The sequence below is a fragment of the Apaloderma vittatum genome, unplaced genomic scaffold, assembly GCF_000703405.1.
Source record: "Apaloderma vittatum isolate BGI_N311 unplaced genomic scaffold, ASM70340v1 scaffold3289, whole genome shotgun sequence".
Lineage (NCBI taxonomy): Eukaryota > Metazoa > Chordata > Aves > Trogoniformes > Trogonidae > Apaloderma > Apaloderma vittatum.
In genome coordinates, this window is record NW_009733376.1 from 44,216 (window position 1) to 60,620 (window position 16,405).

The 16,405-nt window shown below is 45.2% G+C and overlaps 1 protein-coding gene across 1 annotated transcript in view; it reads left to right on the forward strand.

Annotated features, from left to right (window-relative positions):
* Positions 1-16,405, forward strand: part of LOC104278769 (glutamate receptor-interacting protein 2-like) — a 58,318-nt gene that overhangs the window by 21,883 nt on the left and 20,030 nt on the right. Inside the window, exons 12-16 of the mRNA XM_009875851.1 lie at positions 3,914-4,059; positions 4,710-4,790; positions 13,240-13,306; positions 14,094-14,239; positions 14,530-14,674. Coding sequence (XP_009874153.1) covers positions 3,914-4,059; positions 4,710-4,790; positions 13,240-13,306; positions 14,094-14,239; positions 14,530-14,674 — 585 coding nt within the window. The remainder of the gene's footprint in view (positions 1-3,913; positions 4,060-4,709; positions 4,791-13,239; positions 13,307-14,093; positions 14,240-14,529; positions 14,675-16,405) is intronic.

Genomic DNA, 16,405 nt, shown 5'->3' on the forward strand with positions numbered 1-16,405 from the left:
TCTCTGTGGCATATTTCTTCGTCTCCTAGACTGTGCTGCTCTTCCTAGCTGACAGAAAAACACTGTCTTTCCTCCCCATTTTGAACTGATAAGCGTGCTAGGTTTGCAGTGAGGTGAAAAAGGCAGTCGCATGTTTTCATTTCATTTTTTGTTTCTTGCTATCCCACAGAGCTTGTTTGCTCAATTCTTCCCAGATACCTAGTTCCCTGCCCTGGAGACATTCTCCAGTAAGTGCAGCCCAAGCCATCAGAGCCATTTTTCTCCCCTTTACCAAGCCAGAATCTCAGCTGAGGCTGGGCTGTGTTTTTTCTTGTGCTGCAGTTGTTGCTCTGCAAAAGAGGGTGAGCAGTGGGGATATAGGGATCAGATGTGGCAGCCTGCATGTTCACATGCTCTGGTGCAAGACCTGTGGATTAGAACATGAGTTGCACAAGCACACAGTCCATATTCACTTTGTCCATCTGGCTTGCTGTGGAAGTGCTGCCTCTTGTGTATCTGGCAAATGTGAGTACTACCAGGGAGAAGGACAGCATCACTCTCTTTTCAGGAAGGTTGGGCTGCCTTGAATTTTTTATCTGCTTGGTGCTGGCTTGTGGCAGGCAGTTTGAAGCAAAAGCTCTCACCTGCCTGACTTGTGATTTGTGTTACAGCCAATAGCTTCTAACAGGCCTCCCTCCCCACCTGTGATTTTGTTTCCTGGGTGCAGGATGAAGCCTTTGGGCTGCAAATGAGACGGTGATTCAGCCCCTGTTATCAGCAGGGAGGATGGAGTGGAAATATGTCTGATGTGCTTTCTTGGCTGTCTTGAAACACGCAGCTTTTGTGTCCTTCCTCCTCCAGCTGTCACTGACAGCAGTGGAAGAGTATCTGGCTTCTCCATCGTGGTATCCAAAATCAATGCTTCCTGCAAACTAGCTCTGCTCAGACAAAGTTGTTTGATCATTGTGTTTCTGGCTTTTGAGTATGAATAGTTTGCAAGAGGAAAGTTTAGCAGCTGGATGAAGCTGTCAGCAAAGCTTTGATCTTTTGGGGGCTGGTACTCACCCACCAATATGCACACAGAGATGTACAGATGCACCTGTGCAAGGCAACTTGGAGGCATGTAGGGCATGACAGATGGGTTTCTGCAGCCGGTGATGTGGCCGTGGTCACAGCTGCTGCTGCTCACCCCACAGCTAGAGTGACCACACAGGTGCTGCTGCTGCTAAGATCTTTAGCACATATTCTGCCCAAGGCTTGAATAGGTGCTGCTTTGTGTCTAGCAAGACACCTCTGCTGCTCCGTTGTTGTCTTCGAGCCCAGGGAATAAGTCATGACAAAATGCAAATCTCTGCAATGGCAGGGGGACGCTCCAGTCATGGACTCCAACACATCCACTGGGCTGTCTCTCACTCCAGGGGATGCCTGTACTCTTGTTCTTTCTGATTTTAAATCACTTCTCCACCCATGATGTTAAGACTGTGAACCTTTTAGACAGATACTCTCTCTTTGGGAAAAGGTTCATATAGGATCCCACAGCAGAGCCAAGGAGACATCTGCAGGAGCCTTGGCTTCCTGGGTCCTGCTCCCAGTGCAAGGGCACATGACAGCTTGAAACTAGTGTTTCTGGAATTATTTTGAAGGGTTAAATAAGGCACCTCGGTTCTCCTTGCACTCATTGAGGAAGCCAGAAGGTTGCGACTTCACTCCACAAGCTTTTATAAACCTACAAGGCTGGGGTTTAAACAACCATGATTGACTGAGGCTGGCAGTAAATGAAATAAAATACTTCTGACCTAACAGAGCTATTGGCTATAAAAGACCCCTTGACTGAAGAAACATGAGAAATGGTTGTTTCGTGGAAGGCAACTCTGGTGGAAAAGATGGCAAACGTTTAGTTTGATGCTGTGTAAAAGTATCTGGTGATCTGCCAGCCCTTGCAGCTGCAACAGTGGTGCCAAAATAGATTGTGTCCTTCTGTGACCTTGAAATGACAGTGATATGTATGCGATGGAGCTGTTGATCCCTTCTTTCTAAAAGGTGCATTGTGGCCTTAGCAAAAGAGCTCTTGGTGCTGGAGGAGGCATCTCTCATACTCCTTGCCATCTTTGTATTTATTAGCTGGTATTTCCAAGCACATCTAAGTGGCTGCATAGCCACGAATCCAGTAACGGACTGTGATTAAACTTGATGTAATTTATTCGCAAGGGTGGATTCATTTATACACCATGGAGTTGTCTGTCTTAATCCAAGTCTCCTTGAACAAACAATTCTGAATTTACATCTCATAAAATAGCCAGCATTTTTTTAATGGATGGCATGAACTCAGGCAGCAGCATAAATATACTGTAAGTTCAGTACCTTCCTACCAGTAAAATAACCTCCCTAGGCTCTCTCTGAACTTGCTCATATCTCAGCGTTTGATGGGCCACCAACAAGAACTGTTGTGCTTGTGCATTTCTCTTGAATTTGTATGTGTGTATTTTTTTCTTGATAAGCTGGCCTTTCATGTACACCCTGTTGTTGGAAGGTATATAACCCCTATCGGGGTCCTTTGATGCCATCTTCATGTACCTGGAAGCTGTAGTGCCATGTTTTCTTACAATTGAGTCAGGTGTGATTTGTGAAGAGTGGCTAGAAGGATTAGTAGAAAACAAGCTGTCTTCCATGAAGTATCAGTGCAAGCTGACATCTAGAAAGGAGAGGATGAAGGATGGGCTTGATCATTAAACAGGAAGAGAGTAAAGATCCTCTGAAGAAGGTTCAAAAGAGGATAGCTGATGCCTTCTGGGAAATGTTTGTAGTAAAGTAACTCCAAATGTTGAGGTGAACCTTAGACTTTCTCTGCCTGTTTTGGAGACCAACCTGTAGCTTATATTAATGATGAGTGATGGATGGTTTCCCAGGCTCTACTCAAGTGGACAGCCTTACAGATGGGTGGAAAGTCTGAAGAGTTGTGGTTATAGTGAACCACTGACGACGGGCGTGGAGAAGGAAGGTGGGCGATTGCCTGTGGCCGGTCACAGGGAACACCACATTTTTGATTTTGTAGAGCCACAGGCCAGCTCAGATTAGGTTTTGGAGGTAACTTGGGGGATTATTTTGCTGGTGTTGCGGTATATTAAAAAAATAATAAAAAATGGAGATGCAAATGTCGGAATTTGTGGGTTCACGTATAAAAAACCTTGCTTATAAATAAGAGACAAACCATGCCTTGCCATCATTGTTTTTCTTCCAAAGTCAAAAACCTGCTGATCTCTGTTCTTAGAGAAAGTGGGTCTAAACCAAGGCAGGCTGTAGCATCAGAATAATATTGGCCTTTCAAGACAGTTAAACAGTATCAGTGTGGATTCCAGAAATGCAGTTACAAGGGGTGGATGATTATCTAATTTGCTGACATTTCAGTGACTTCATTGGATTCTAGCTTCAGTATTAGCCATGTATTAAGCAGAGGAATCAGTGCCATTTTCAGTGCCAGTAGTTTGGGTTTCAGAGGATGTAGACATGTGGAAAGAACTGTGTCCTCAGATAGCGTAGGAGGGCACATGCCCTTGCATTTATCACCCTCATCTCTTGGCCGTGGTGTTGGCTTTTAAAAAGGTGAGGATTTCTTTTTTGTTGCTTTTTGTGTGTGTTTTTTTTTCTGTGACTGAAAATGATTATTTAGGAGCAAAGTATGTCTGAACTTAAGTAAACCACAAGACTTTGTTGCTTGTGACTGTCCAGGGGCTCTCAGCATGAGGACGGACATTGCAGAATGGGTTGTCATCTCTTTGGGGCCACTTCTGCAGGATTTCTCACTACTCCGCGCTTTATAACAGATTTACCTGGCAAAAGTAACTCATGGCTGATTGTGGGGTTGTTTTCTTCCTCCTTTCCTCTTTTTTCCCTGCTTCCTTGTTCCCTTCTCCTCTTTTCCTGATGTGGACTGCAGGTGTGGGCTGCTACAAGTAGGAGACAGAGTCCTTTCTATCAACGGCATTGCAACTGAGGACGGGACTATGGAGGAAGCTAATCAGCTTTTGCGTGATGCCGCTCTCACGAACAAAGTGGTGCTCGAGATTGAATTTGATGTTGCAGGTACATTGCCAAAGGAATTGCTCTTCCTCGCTACCAGCGGGACTCTGCCAGTTCCTCTGCTAACCCATAAGAGGGGCTGTATTCACATAAATACATGAGGTTTTTGCTAGAGTTCAGAGGGAAGAACGGGGAGATCCGGTGAGGACCTTTTCCATTTCTTACTGTTCTCTAATGAGCACCGAGATGGAGAGTCCTTCTTCTGATCTTTTCATAAATGCCTTGTGCTCACCACTTGGCTGAGATAAACCTAAGGCATAGAGGCAGAGGCAACTGTTTAAATGTTTGGCCGATAATATGAATAATATTTATATTAATTTATGGCCTTGAAGCAAAGAGGGAGCCAAAGCTAATGACTGGGACTAAAGTGCAGATTTGTATTTTAAAAAAAAGATTTTTTTCTTTCAAATTGACAGAGCTCCCTCAATCTTGAAATACGATGTGATGTGAGCACTTCACTTGACATTCAGAGCATGCATATTTAATGAGAATTCAAATCTTAACCAAGTCCACAGGGCCTCTGATAACAAACTTATTTGAACCAGGAAAGTTGAGTTTTATGGAGCTTGTTTTTCTTTCTTCCAAAGAAACCACTCGTACAACTGAAAACTCTTTTTTCTCCTATTTTCTTTTTGTCTATTTTGGTTTTATAGAGTCTGTCATACCCAGCAGCGGTACTTTCCACGTTAAATTGCCCAAGAAAAGAGGTGTGGAGCTTGGAATTACAATCAGCTGTAAGTATTGCTCAGACTTGTGCTAGCAGTTGCAAGAGCCACTGCTTTCCACCCCGGCACATCAGAGGGGCCCAACAGAGAGAGAGAAGATTACATGAGGTTTCCTGGTAGCACTTGCCATGCTTGTGATTTATCCCAAACTGAATTACATGTGTGGTTCTTGCCTCCTTGAGCTGACAGCTGCAGAGAAAAGCAGTTGTGTGAAGCGTTGGGGTGAAGGGCGCATCTCAGCTGATCAGTTGGTCTGTGCTACAGACTTAATGTATTACCTTAGTAGTAATATTATTTTTATTTCCTTTCTCACAGCTGTATTATATTTCTTTTAAAAAAAGAATTGTCTGGGTCTGACAGGACTTTTGCAGAGAGAGATGAAGGGAGGAGAGCAAGTGTGAAGTGAACCCATAGCTTGAAGGGTAGAGAGGGGAACTGGCCAAGAGGAGGAGAAGGATGAAGAGGATGGCGAGCCATAGAGGTGTGGGAGAGGTACTTTAGGAACAGAAGTGTGCTGGGCAGGATTTCCTAGGAGTAGTTGTATTGACTAATCCCAACCACAAAGGAGGAGATCCTCATGCTGGGTCTTGGTGGGCATGGAGAGAATGAGACATAAACCTTTTTCTTCTCTCTCTTCTCTGCTCATTCTTGATTAATTATCTTTGTTTCTCTTCTGAAGCATATTTTTCATTTAAAAACCTTTTGGCCTCTTTGGAGAGGATGCGGTAAGGGGATGATACAGGCAGATCCATTGCAAATTTCTGGCTACCTTGGGGTCTTGTTACGCTTTGCATCAGTGAACTTTTCCTTTATGGCAAATGTGAGCAGGTCTCATGTCACTCATCCCTCTTTCGCTGCTGGGTAGACCGAGTTGAATCATCTCAGATTTGCCATGCCCAGAGGCTGTCACCGCCTCTGAGCTGAAACAAAGCAGCTTGTGAGACTGCAGTAATGGGATCTTGTGTCGGAGCTCTCAGGAGCATGGGCCCAGCTGTGTCTGGGGAATGGAGTCACTAGGGACACTTTAAACCTAGGTTTCATTGAAATAGATAAGCTGTTTGCAATTACCTCTTGGCATTTACAGCATTAGTTAGTGAGTTAATTGGAAGTGTTTTGGTCTAAGTGGAGTGATCCTCTGGAATGAAAGAACACTGACAGGGTGGTGGCTTTGTACCCTGTGTTATATTTTCTCCATCTTCCCAGCTTGCCCTATTCATGCCACAAGGATAATCCTGAGAAATAACAGAGAAGTGTTTAACATTTCACTTGGTAGCAATTGCGGTTTGAAGAAGTGCTTTCAGAAAGCAGTGGGATACCTGAGTCTCCTTCTCTGGAGACATTCAAAACCCACCTGGATGCATTTCTGTGTGACCTACTGTAGGTGATCCTGCTTTGGCAGGGGAGTTGGATTAGATGATCTTTCGAGGTCCACTCTAAACCCTGACATTCTGTGATTCTGTGGGTGTCAGGCACTGGAACAGCCTGCCCGGGGAGGTGGTTGAGTTGCCATCCCTGGAGGTGTTTAAGAGATGGATGGATGTTGTGCTGAGGGACATGGTTTAGTGGTGTTGATAGGGCTAGGACAGAAGTTGGGCTCAAAGATCTTGAAAGTCTCTTCCAAGCAAAAGTGTTCTATGATTCTATGTTCTGTGATTCTGTACCCATCAGGACGTTTTGGTGGTGAGGGAGCAGCAGCCCAGCCTGTGCTGGGCTCCCAACCTGCTGCCCTGCCCACCTCACTGGCATCATGATCACAGGTTGCATTGTAGGATGATAGACCTGGTAGCAAGAAACTTCTGGCTTGAGTATGGCCAGGGCTTCACCCCATCTAAGCTTCAAAACTCAGTTTAGAGAAGAGAAGGCTCCGAGGTGACTTAATAGCAGCCAATACCTGAAGGGGGCCTACAGGAGTGCTGGAGAAGGGCTTTTTACAAGGGCCTGTAGTGATAGGACAAGGGGCAATGTCTTGGAACTGCGAGAGGGTAGATTTAGATTAGATATAAGGAAGAAATTCTTCACCATGAGAGTAGTGAAGCACTGGCACAGGTTGCCCAAGGAAGTCGTAGATGCCTCATTCGTGGCAGTGCTCTAGGCCAGGCTGGACGGGGCTTTGAGCAACCTGGGCTTGTGGGAGAGAGGTGTCTGTGCCCACAGCAGGGGGGTTGATGATCTTCAAGGTTCCTTCCAGCCTGAACCATTCTATGATGCTCTGTGGCATGAGAGAGCAAAACAAACCTGGGAGTTGCTGGCGAGAGTATTAGTTTTCATTTGTGCTGTCTCACTTACGTGAGATCTGCATCAGACGTGCATTTACACTTCAGACGTATTTTTATGTTGAAAATGTTTTTATCTGAAATTTTAGAAATGGATTTCACATGCTTTTTTGAAGTCACTGCTACATAAACCCCCTGATCCCTGAGTTTTAAATAGCTAGATACCCATTATTCAACTACAAAGCTGTTTTTTAACAGTATAATAGATTTGATTTTTTTGATTGTTTAGCATGTTTGCAGGACATTGTTTAAGTAATGCATACACATAAACTTAAGATATATTTCAATCCTTTGCTGAGTCAAAGTCAAAATTATATTTACAAATTGAGCAAAAGACAGCCATCCAGAAAATGCAGTGGCAAGGATGAAATGCTGGTTGAATCCTAATTCTCTTTTCATATGTTAGTCTGTATAAGCCTATGTCCAGATGAGCCTTAGAAAATTAGATCATCATTTTGTCACTCTGCCCCTGAGCAGGCAGATAAATATACTGGTTTCAAACGTTAAAAGCAAAGCACGCAGCCTTATGGTAAGTACCTCCTGCAGAGACATGATGTGCGTGCAAGAGTGTGATGCAAGCAGTAAGAGAAAAGAGGTAAAAATAACTCTTCTCTATTTTGCTCAGTTCCTCCCAGTTCTGCTGATTTGAATGCTTGTATGGGTCTAGAAACAGCTCCTACAGCTTTCTTTCTGGCAAGGAAAAGCATGCAACTACTGTTTTGAAGGAGGGGAACTTTGTTTACTGGCCTCCCATGTTGGATTCCTGTTGCCTGCTCTGTAAAACAAGGGTACATTAAATAGATGACAAACCGGAGGGGTCAGTAGAAGACCTCCTGCATTGTTGTAGCCACAAAATTGGGTTTTTTCATAAGCTTTGTGGTCTGGCTACACTGTAGATGAGAGGTGAGTTGCTTTCCTTGAGTTTTACCTCGAGGTTTCAGCAGCCTCATACGTAGTTAGTTCCTCTGTGTAGGAAGGTGTGCTGCTGCCTTCATACACAGGCCAAAAGCGTCACCACCTCATCAGAGAAACACTACAGAAATAAGAGTGATCAAGTTCTTGCTGTGCTGTGGCTCTCAGAGCTAATTGGGAGACAGGCTAAGTAAAGCAGGGGGAGAGCAGGATTCTTGATGGATGCATTGGAAGAACTCGTATAATGGAGCCAGCTGCAGGAGGAACCATAAATCTGCTGGAAAACCTCATAAAAGGGCTGAAACCCTGGAAGGTTTTTGTGTTAGGAGAGCTGGTTCTGGGATGAACATACAGAGAAGGGCTATGCTTGCTCTTGCTGAGGGGCAGATGTTTGCTGAGGGCATTTTGTCCTCTCCAAGCTCTCAGAAAGAGGAGGCTTAGGCTGAGCAAGCCCCTGGTTGTGGCCTGTGTGCACAGACTGGTTTCTTCTCCCTGCTCAAACACAGCTTGGGAAAGGGTCACGGCAAATCAAGATGCGTGACGCAAATCTATGCATACAGCATTATTTCCCCTTCTGTTCCCTGAAGGATGAATAGGAAATCCAAGGGGTGAGGCTCTCACTGCCTGTGGTTGTATTTCTGTGGCACCTTGGTTCCCTGAAGGCTCATTTCAGTCTCCAGTGTTTGCTAAATGAAAATTAGCAAAGCAAAACACCGTCGCTGCCTTGCCTGCGCTGCCTCCATGCACTTTGTCCAGAGGAGCCGGCAAAATCGCTCTTTTTTTCTCCCTGCCCCAGCAATTTGGTTCCTGTCCCAGGGAGAAGGCTGCTTTTGTTTGTAACCCAGCCGCTCTGCTTGAAGAGCAAAGCGTTGCCCTCCTTGTGCTCTGCGTGGTTCTGAGCTGTGTGGCTGGGAAGCTCACTGCTGTGAGGGGATGTCCGAGCTGCTCTGAATGGTGGTGAGGCACAGACCTGCCGGCTGGGGTTTTTGACACAGGGATGTGAAGGTCTCTCTCTTGTTGGCCTGAACTACTCATCTCCATTAGCAGAACACATGCCTTAAGTGCTCTGATCTTGCTGGCTGCTTTCAGTTCTAACGGTACTGTTATGCCTTTGTAGGTTTTCTGTAAATCTCTTACAAATTAAAATCTCCAGCAGCGAGAAGCTAATAGTCATGTATTCTTGTGTGTTCAATACCTGACCTCTTAAAATAAGATATGGATTTGTTATTAGCCTCTGGAAAATAACAGTTGATTGCACAAAGATTGTTTTTTTGTTTTTTTTTCTTGTCTGTCTCAAATATCCTCTCCAAGGGCTAGTTGTGAAACTTGCTACAGGGTGCAGCAAACAGTGGTGATGTTGCCATTTAAACAGATACTGAAATTACCATTAATTTCAGATATGCATTAATACTTCCTATAGCATGTTTATCAAATTACCTTTATATATCTTAACAAATCAATTCCTGTGCCCTTGGCGTGAAGTACTGCAGATAAGGAGTAGGTAGTATATCTGCTTGCAGGCGATAAAACTGGAATTCGGGTAAATAGATAACTTCAATTAAGTCGCTTAAGCAGTGTAATCACTGTCCTAGCAAGAAGATGGATCTGTGAGCTGAGCAAATCTAGCTTTGCCGGCGCTGGATTAACCTGGGACCTGCCACCAGCCCAGCAGAGCGTGTCTGCCAGCGGCAGCGCATCCGGCAGCCTCCTCTCCTACCTCCTTGCTGATGTTGTAGCTTCAGCTGAGATTTGCAGCTGATGCACTCCGGTGTTTTTACTGAAGTGGGATATTCTGTCCTGGTTTTGCGATGGGGAGATTTTGAAAGGAAATAGATCTGTGATGGGGCAAATATCTTGCTGCAGGCAGTGATCATTTATGTACCTGCTGCTGAAACTAATGAATGATAGAGAAAAAAGTTGGGTACCAACGATTTGATTTTCACTGCTGCTTTTTGGAATTGCTTCTGGTTTGCTGAGTGTATTGGGTTTCTGATTTTGTTTTTTTTTTCCTGTTTCTAAATGCTTGCTTTCTTAGATGTATTATTATGGCATTATTAGAGTTTCTTTAATCACACGTTAGCAGAATGCTGCTTTGACTTGGTCAATAACAAAGGGCATTTATAACGGGTTGATGCATGTGAGATACGGGCTCATGCTCCTTGGAGGGGAATAATTTACCAATACGAGTCATTATGCATTCTATTAAAACCACAAACCGGACACGTGTTTCTGGCCTTGTCATCCATCACAGAGTAAACGCCAAGCGAGCCAGAATCCCAGCAGTGGTGGTGAGAGACTGAAAGCAATTTATAAAAAGTAAATAACAGTATTGATCAATTCACCTTTTTATCACTGCCCTGTCAGTGCTGCCAAGCAGTGTTTTCATTTTGAGTTTCTCCCCCACCCCACGCTTCTACTTCCACCAGCTATTGATTTACGGAGCTTTCTCTGGGCCACTGGAGCAGATTTAAACTATCTTTTGTACTGGTAAACCTGCCAAAAATACAAATATAGCTGAAAAAGAGCCTACTTCCACCCGAACCGGTTTACCCTGGCTGATGGAGGCTACAACCAGAGCACCAGCTGAGAGAGAGGATGGGTTTTTGTACACCAGCTTCTGCCTCTGTGCCTCGATCCATCTCTTCCCTTGACTCCCTTTGCTGCTGTCTCCACTTTACAGATGGGAAAGCAAGACCCGGAGGCAAGTCAGGGTGTCTGAACCGTATCTTCCTGCAACAGATAGAATTACCAAGGCAATGTCCTTTGAAGAGAAATAAATACATCGACAGCAGAAATGGATGAAGAGGGTTACTCGTCTGTGCAAGTGCTTTAACTCCAAGAGCCACAGCCCTAAGAAAATAGTAACATAGATCAAATTTTATTTTTAATTGCAGGCAAATTGGAAATGGTTTATTCAAAATCTCACCAGGTGAATTAATGGAGTTTCTAACTACTGTTTTTTAAAATGAACAGTGACTCTTTTGTGCTTTGAGATTTCATTATCTTAACTTTGTATCTTATGCCTCTTGAGAAAGCACAATTATTAAGTCTCTAACTTACCCTTCAGATTTGTAGGTGCTGGTTAATAATGATGATTTTGTAAAATCATTCCATTTTATGCTAAGTGATTATTTAAAACAGAGTGCTGCCATTTATTGAAGTTTGGGTACTCTGATGGTGGGAACAGTTGTATGCAGTTGTACATGGGTCTTCCATTTAACAGAAGGCTCAAGAAAGCCTGTTTGGAATGCACAACTTCCAAAACAACAACAAACAAAACCCAGGATGATTTTTTTGCTTAAAACTTTCTTTGTTTCCTAATGAACAAAGCACTTGGTTTATCTCTCTTGCTCTGATAGGGGAAGCCTGTGCTGTGTTCAGTGCTGACACCAGTCGTGGAGCTGCAGAAGGACAAGGTCTTGCTCTCTGCTCAGAGGCTGATGGTGGGCGGGATGCCCCGACACGTCACAGGGCTTGTGAGGCAGATGCTGAGATAAACACTATTTCTGCAGAGCTTGAGACATATTGTTGTCTATACTCGCTTCTTTCTCCACTGCCTTTATGCTCTTTTGCGTGGTGATGATGTCTGAACATGTCATTCCAGCTGTGGTTGGGTCGGGTTTAGAGAATGGCCGTCCCCAACCAACCACCAGGACTGTGGAGATACTCCCTAACCCCTTTCTGTCACACTGCCTCTGCTTTGAAACTAGTAAATAAACCTTGCAGTGAAAATTATTTTTGCTAACCTGGATCATTTTGACAGAACCAGGCTAGGGAGCAATTAAAATATGCAATGATGCCAGCCTGGCTCAGGGTGTGCTAACGGGGTCTCCCATCACTGCCACGAGGACCACCACACCTCTCTTAGCAGCAAATACATCTCCTGTATTGAAAAAGAGAACAGCTGTACTAATAACAGGATGATGCAGCTCTGCCCCCTGTGCTGTTAGTCTATGATGTGTGGCCTTCTTGGTCAGAGAGGAGGTTTCTGTGTTGATTTTAGCTGCCGCACCCCATCCTTCCATCCCAACACTCAGCTCTGCCGGGTGTGTGTCGGTTTATCTGCTGGTTCGTCTGTGCCATGGCACAAATCTTCAGTGAATCTCCACAACCCATCTGCTTTGCTCTGTTCAGTACAGGAGGTTTAGTTATATCTGAGAGAAGGTACCCTTAAAGGTAATGGGATAGCATGCATGTTTTTACATCTCATAAATGAATGTAAACAACAGAGAAATCTAGGGCATAGAGGTTGGTAAGAGGAAGCATTTATTCCTATGTGCCTGACTTTCTGGGGTGCTCTCTAATTCAGACAGGTGGATGTCTGCGCGGTTGATGCCACGTGCCTCGCAGATATTTTAATCTCTGACCTGCACCTGATATGTTCAGATGCTGCGAGTTTCTTCCTTCCTACGCAGTTTTTGTTGAGAAACAGTGTCAGCTTTAAATGAGACGATGCAATTCCCATAGCAAGGCAGGAGGGAGTGACACGGGGTGAAAAGGATGCTCTTGGCATATGTTTGGTGTGTGGATGGCAGAGAGGTCAGGAGGGCTTTGAGTCATAAATCTCTCTTGGATTCCTCAAGAGAGCAGCAGGTCTTGCAGGCAAATTTGAAAATGCAAATGCTGCCAGACAAGAGATGTGTACTTGCATCTCTCATGGGCTGAAAAAAGTTATCAGGGTTGGTCACAAGAGAAGAGTCGTGAGGCAACCCCTTCCAGCTCCAGCACGGAGAGCAGCTCTGATTTATCTGGTTGTATGATGAAGTGGCCTGGGGAGCTCAACCAGCTGGAAAAGAGTGTTTTATCTAAATTTTCCAGGGTTATTTTCCACCTGGAAGATTTCCCTGCCCACTTTACTTCAAGAACGGAGACATTCTTCTAATAGCCACAGTTCTGACCCAGATGCTCCCTCGGCAGCAGTGCTGATGCCTGACTGCTGCCATAGCCATTGGCTCACTTGCTGTCTCGTGTCAGAGATGTGGAGGAGCAGGTGTTTGCCACTGCCTGGATCGGGCAATCCCACCTCTTGCTGCTGGACACCGTGTGTCCTCCCCTTCAGGGGGAGTCTGAAGGAAGCAGCTAGCTAACTTGCACAAAGGCAACCGACAAACTTTTGCGGGGAGTTCCTTCTTTTTTTTCCCTTGTGTGGCTTCCAGAGTTCAGATGTGAAGCATCATTTTGCCCAGAGAATATAAATTCCCTTTTCTTTTGACTCTCCATTAACCATCTCCAGAGTCGGTGCAAAACTTTGTACCCGTGTGTCTCTTTTGCAGCTGCAAGCAGAAAGCCTGGAGAGCCTTTGATCATCTCTGACATCAAGAAGGGGAGCGTAGCACATAGGTGAGTATGGAGTTTGCCGTCTGCCAAACCTGTTGCAAAATGTCCAGCCCAGAATCAAGGCAAGCAGTAGCTCTTGGATTTGGATTTCACCAGCATCCAAGGAGATCTCAACCCTAGAGGTTTGTCTTGGACTGGAGTAGGGTTTGCAATAAAAACTCTGTACTGAGGCAATGAGAGTTGAACTAACGGAAAAGGTGGCTAACGCACTGATTCAGATGTCTGCTGCCCCTGTAGGAGATGGATGTTCAGCATTTAAGAGCATGTGGTAAAGGGCTTCATATATCCCATGAAGTGCTATGGCTCGTCAGGTAGTTTGCCATGTCTCAGCTCCTGCTCAGGTGAACAGAGTGAGTGAATTTTGGGCACTGGTGGAGAACTGTGCAAGTAACTCAGCATTTATTGACTTCACCTCCAATCCCAACACCTCATAACAAGGCTTTCACAGGAATTTAGTGCTGCTGAAGGACTTGCTTCTAAGAGTGCTCATGCAGGAGATTCCATAGAAGGTAGAATATCTGTCAGTTAAACACCAGGCACTTTTCAGTGCTGTAGGTTACCTGGGCTGTATAGCTAGTCTTCCTGCCTTGTTCTGTGCTGATGCACCCTCTACACAAACTTTCTCCCTTTCAATCACTATTGTCCCCAACTCTGTTCATGGTTGTTTCCAAGAAAAGATCAAGGACAGCAAAAAGTTAATATTGTCATTGCCGCTGCAGGACTGAATATGTTGTGGGATCTGAAAGGCAAATGCAAATGTACTTTTAGTTTTCTTTTCCTTTCTGTGTAGAACTGGTACGTTGGAGCCGGGAGACAAGCTGTTAGCCATTGATAACATCCGACTCGACAATTGCTCAATGGAGGATGCTGTGCAGATTTTAAGGCAGTGTGAAGACCTGGTCAAATTGAAGATTAGGAAGGATGAAGATAACTCTGGTACAGAAATCCTGATGCAAACTTGTGCCTGCCCACTGTAATGACATTTCCCACTAGGTAGTGCAAACTAGCAAAGATAAGGGCTGCTGCCTGTCCGCTCACCACTTTCCAATTGATTATAGTCTATTTTTGTTATTCTGCCCTTAAACAGAGTCTGGAAGATTAAAATCCTGTTTGGTATGAGCATGCCTGAAGACCTCAGGCTTTTGCTTCCAAATGCTGCAAGTCTTTCCTATGACCTTGTTCATACGGGTAGTTAAAAAAATCAGCATTCCCTTTTCCTTTTTCAGATGAGCAGGAGACAACTGGTGCTATTATCTACACAGTGGAACTGAAGCGATACGGTGGCCCCTTGGGAATAACCATCTCTGGGACAGAGGAACCTTTCGATCCGATTGTCATTTCGGGCCTGACTAAACGAGGACTGGCAGAAAGGTGAACTTTAGGAGCAGAGGGTGTGAATTGGTGTGGGAAGGGATCTTTGAAGTTTGCCATGTTTCCTCTGCTGTCATAAACTCTTCTTAGGTGTTTTAGTCTGGTAAAGACAAAAGATGCTACGAAGGTAGCAAGCGCTATGGAGCAGGGTGGTTGGGACTGTGCTGTTAGCATAGTGAGAGCAGGGAGCTTCTGGAAGAGTTGGATCTCGTGCTGGTTGAATGCAGCAGCCAGGATCATGTGTTTATCTGCCCCGCTTCCACAGAGGTGCTTCCTGGTCTGTGATTTCCCACGTACATCTTGTGTGGGGAGAGTGCCCAGCCGGCCCATGAAACTGCTGTAGATTCCTCTCCAGGACTCAGCTGTTGCTAAACTGCATCTTATGGCCATGAGAGGGGTGTGTCCTGCAGAAACTATGGACCTTGCGGTCTTCTGACCTGTCCTTGCTGGATGCTTAGTTTGTGGCATGTGGAGGTATCTCAGTGCAGAGCTGGCGTGCCTCGGGCAGGAGACACTTATACTGCATAAACATAGGTGCAGATTTACCTTCGGCTACCGGGCAGGTTGACTGCGTGTGTGCCTGTGTCTGAATATATTGTTTAGGATTTAGAGGATAAGGACATTGCTGAGAATATAGGGTGGAACTGAGTCATACACTGTATCTTAGTTAGTCTGTCTATATGGTAGCTGTGACTTGGAAATAGATCATTTCAGCAGCTGTGAATCATGCTTCTCATAGGGTTGCTTTGCCTTGTGCTGCCTGTCAGGCAGAACAGTAGCAAAAAAGCCCTAAACAAACAGGTGTAAAGTGGGGAGGTTTGACTGGAGATCTGGCCTTCTGATTCTTTCTGTTCAAGGCCACACTCCCTCTTAGCTGGGCTGTAAAACGACTCAGTGCCTCTTTCTGTGTTGGGTTCCTTGAGCTCTCAGCACACATGCTGCTGCACGTTTCCATTGGTTTCCTCTGGTATAGAAAGTAGAACAATGGTGTCTCCCAAGAAGTAAGGATTGGACTTAGTCATCAGTGTTTCTTCTCTTTGGGGATTTGATATCACTGCCTGCCCCTGTAGGAGTCATGTTAAAGAATAGCAACATCTTACCTGAGGCATTTCTGCAGAGCAGTTCTGCACTGTAGCTGCAGCCCAGCATGTGAGAGGTTAAGGACAGAAAGCCCAAACGCTGTCAGGTGTCAGAAGACGGCCTTGTACCCTTGTTGCTCTCGCTTTCCTTTGCAATGCTGTTCCTCCTTCAAACTCAGATACACATCAGTGACAGCTCCACAGAGGAACGTAGTGCAGGCGAGTGCTGCGGTACTACTGAATTTTGATCAGGAGCTGGCAGGCAGTAAGGAATGAAAAACCTTTGGAGAAGAGTGATGGAACCGTTCAGAATGTTCACTGTAGCTGACGGTGCCCGTGCAGAGGAGCAGCATGGGGATGGAGCAGCACAGGGATTTCTCTAGGTAACCTTGGCTCCCGTAAGGGAAGGCAAGGAAGGCTGGGGTGAAGGCTGCCAGCAGGGAAGGTGCATTTTTCATCCTGAGAATAACAGAAGGGAGTGGCTTGACCTTGTCAAGGAAAGAGAGGTGGTTAGTGTTATTCTGAACTGTCTCTTTTCTGGCATCACTTCTCTGTGCCACAGGTACCCTTAGCCAGGCAGGGAGGGACAGGCTTCTGAAGGACAGGGATTTAAACCCAAATCTGTGCCTGACTTTTACTGGAGCACAGGACA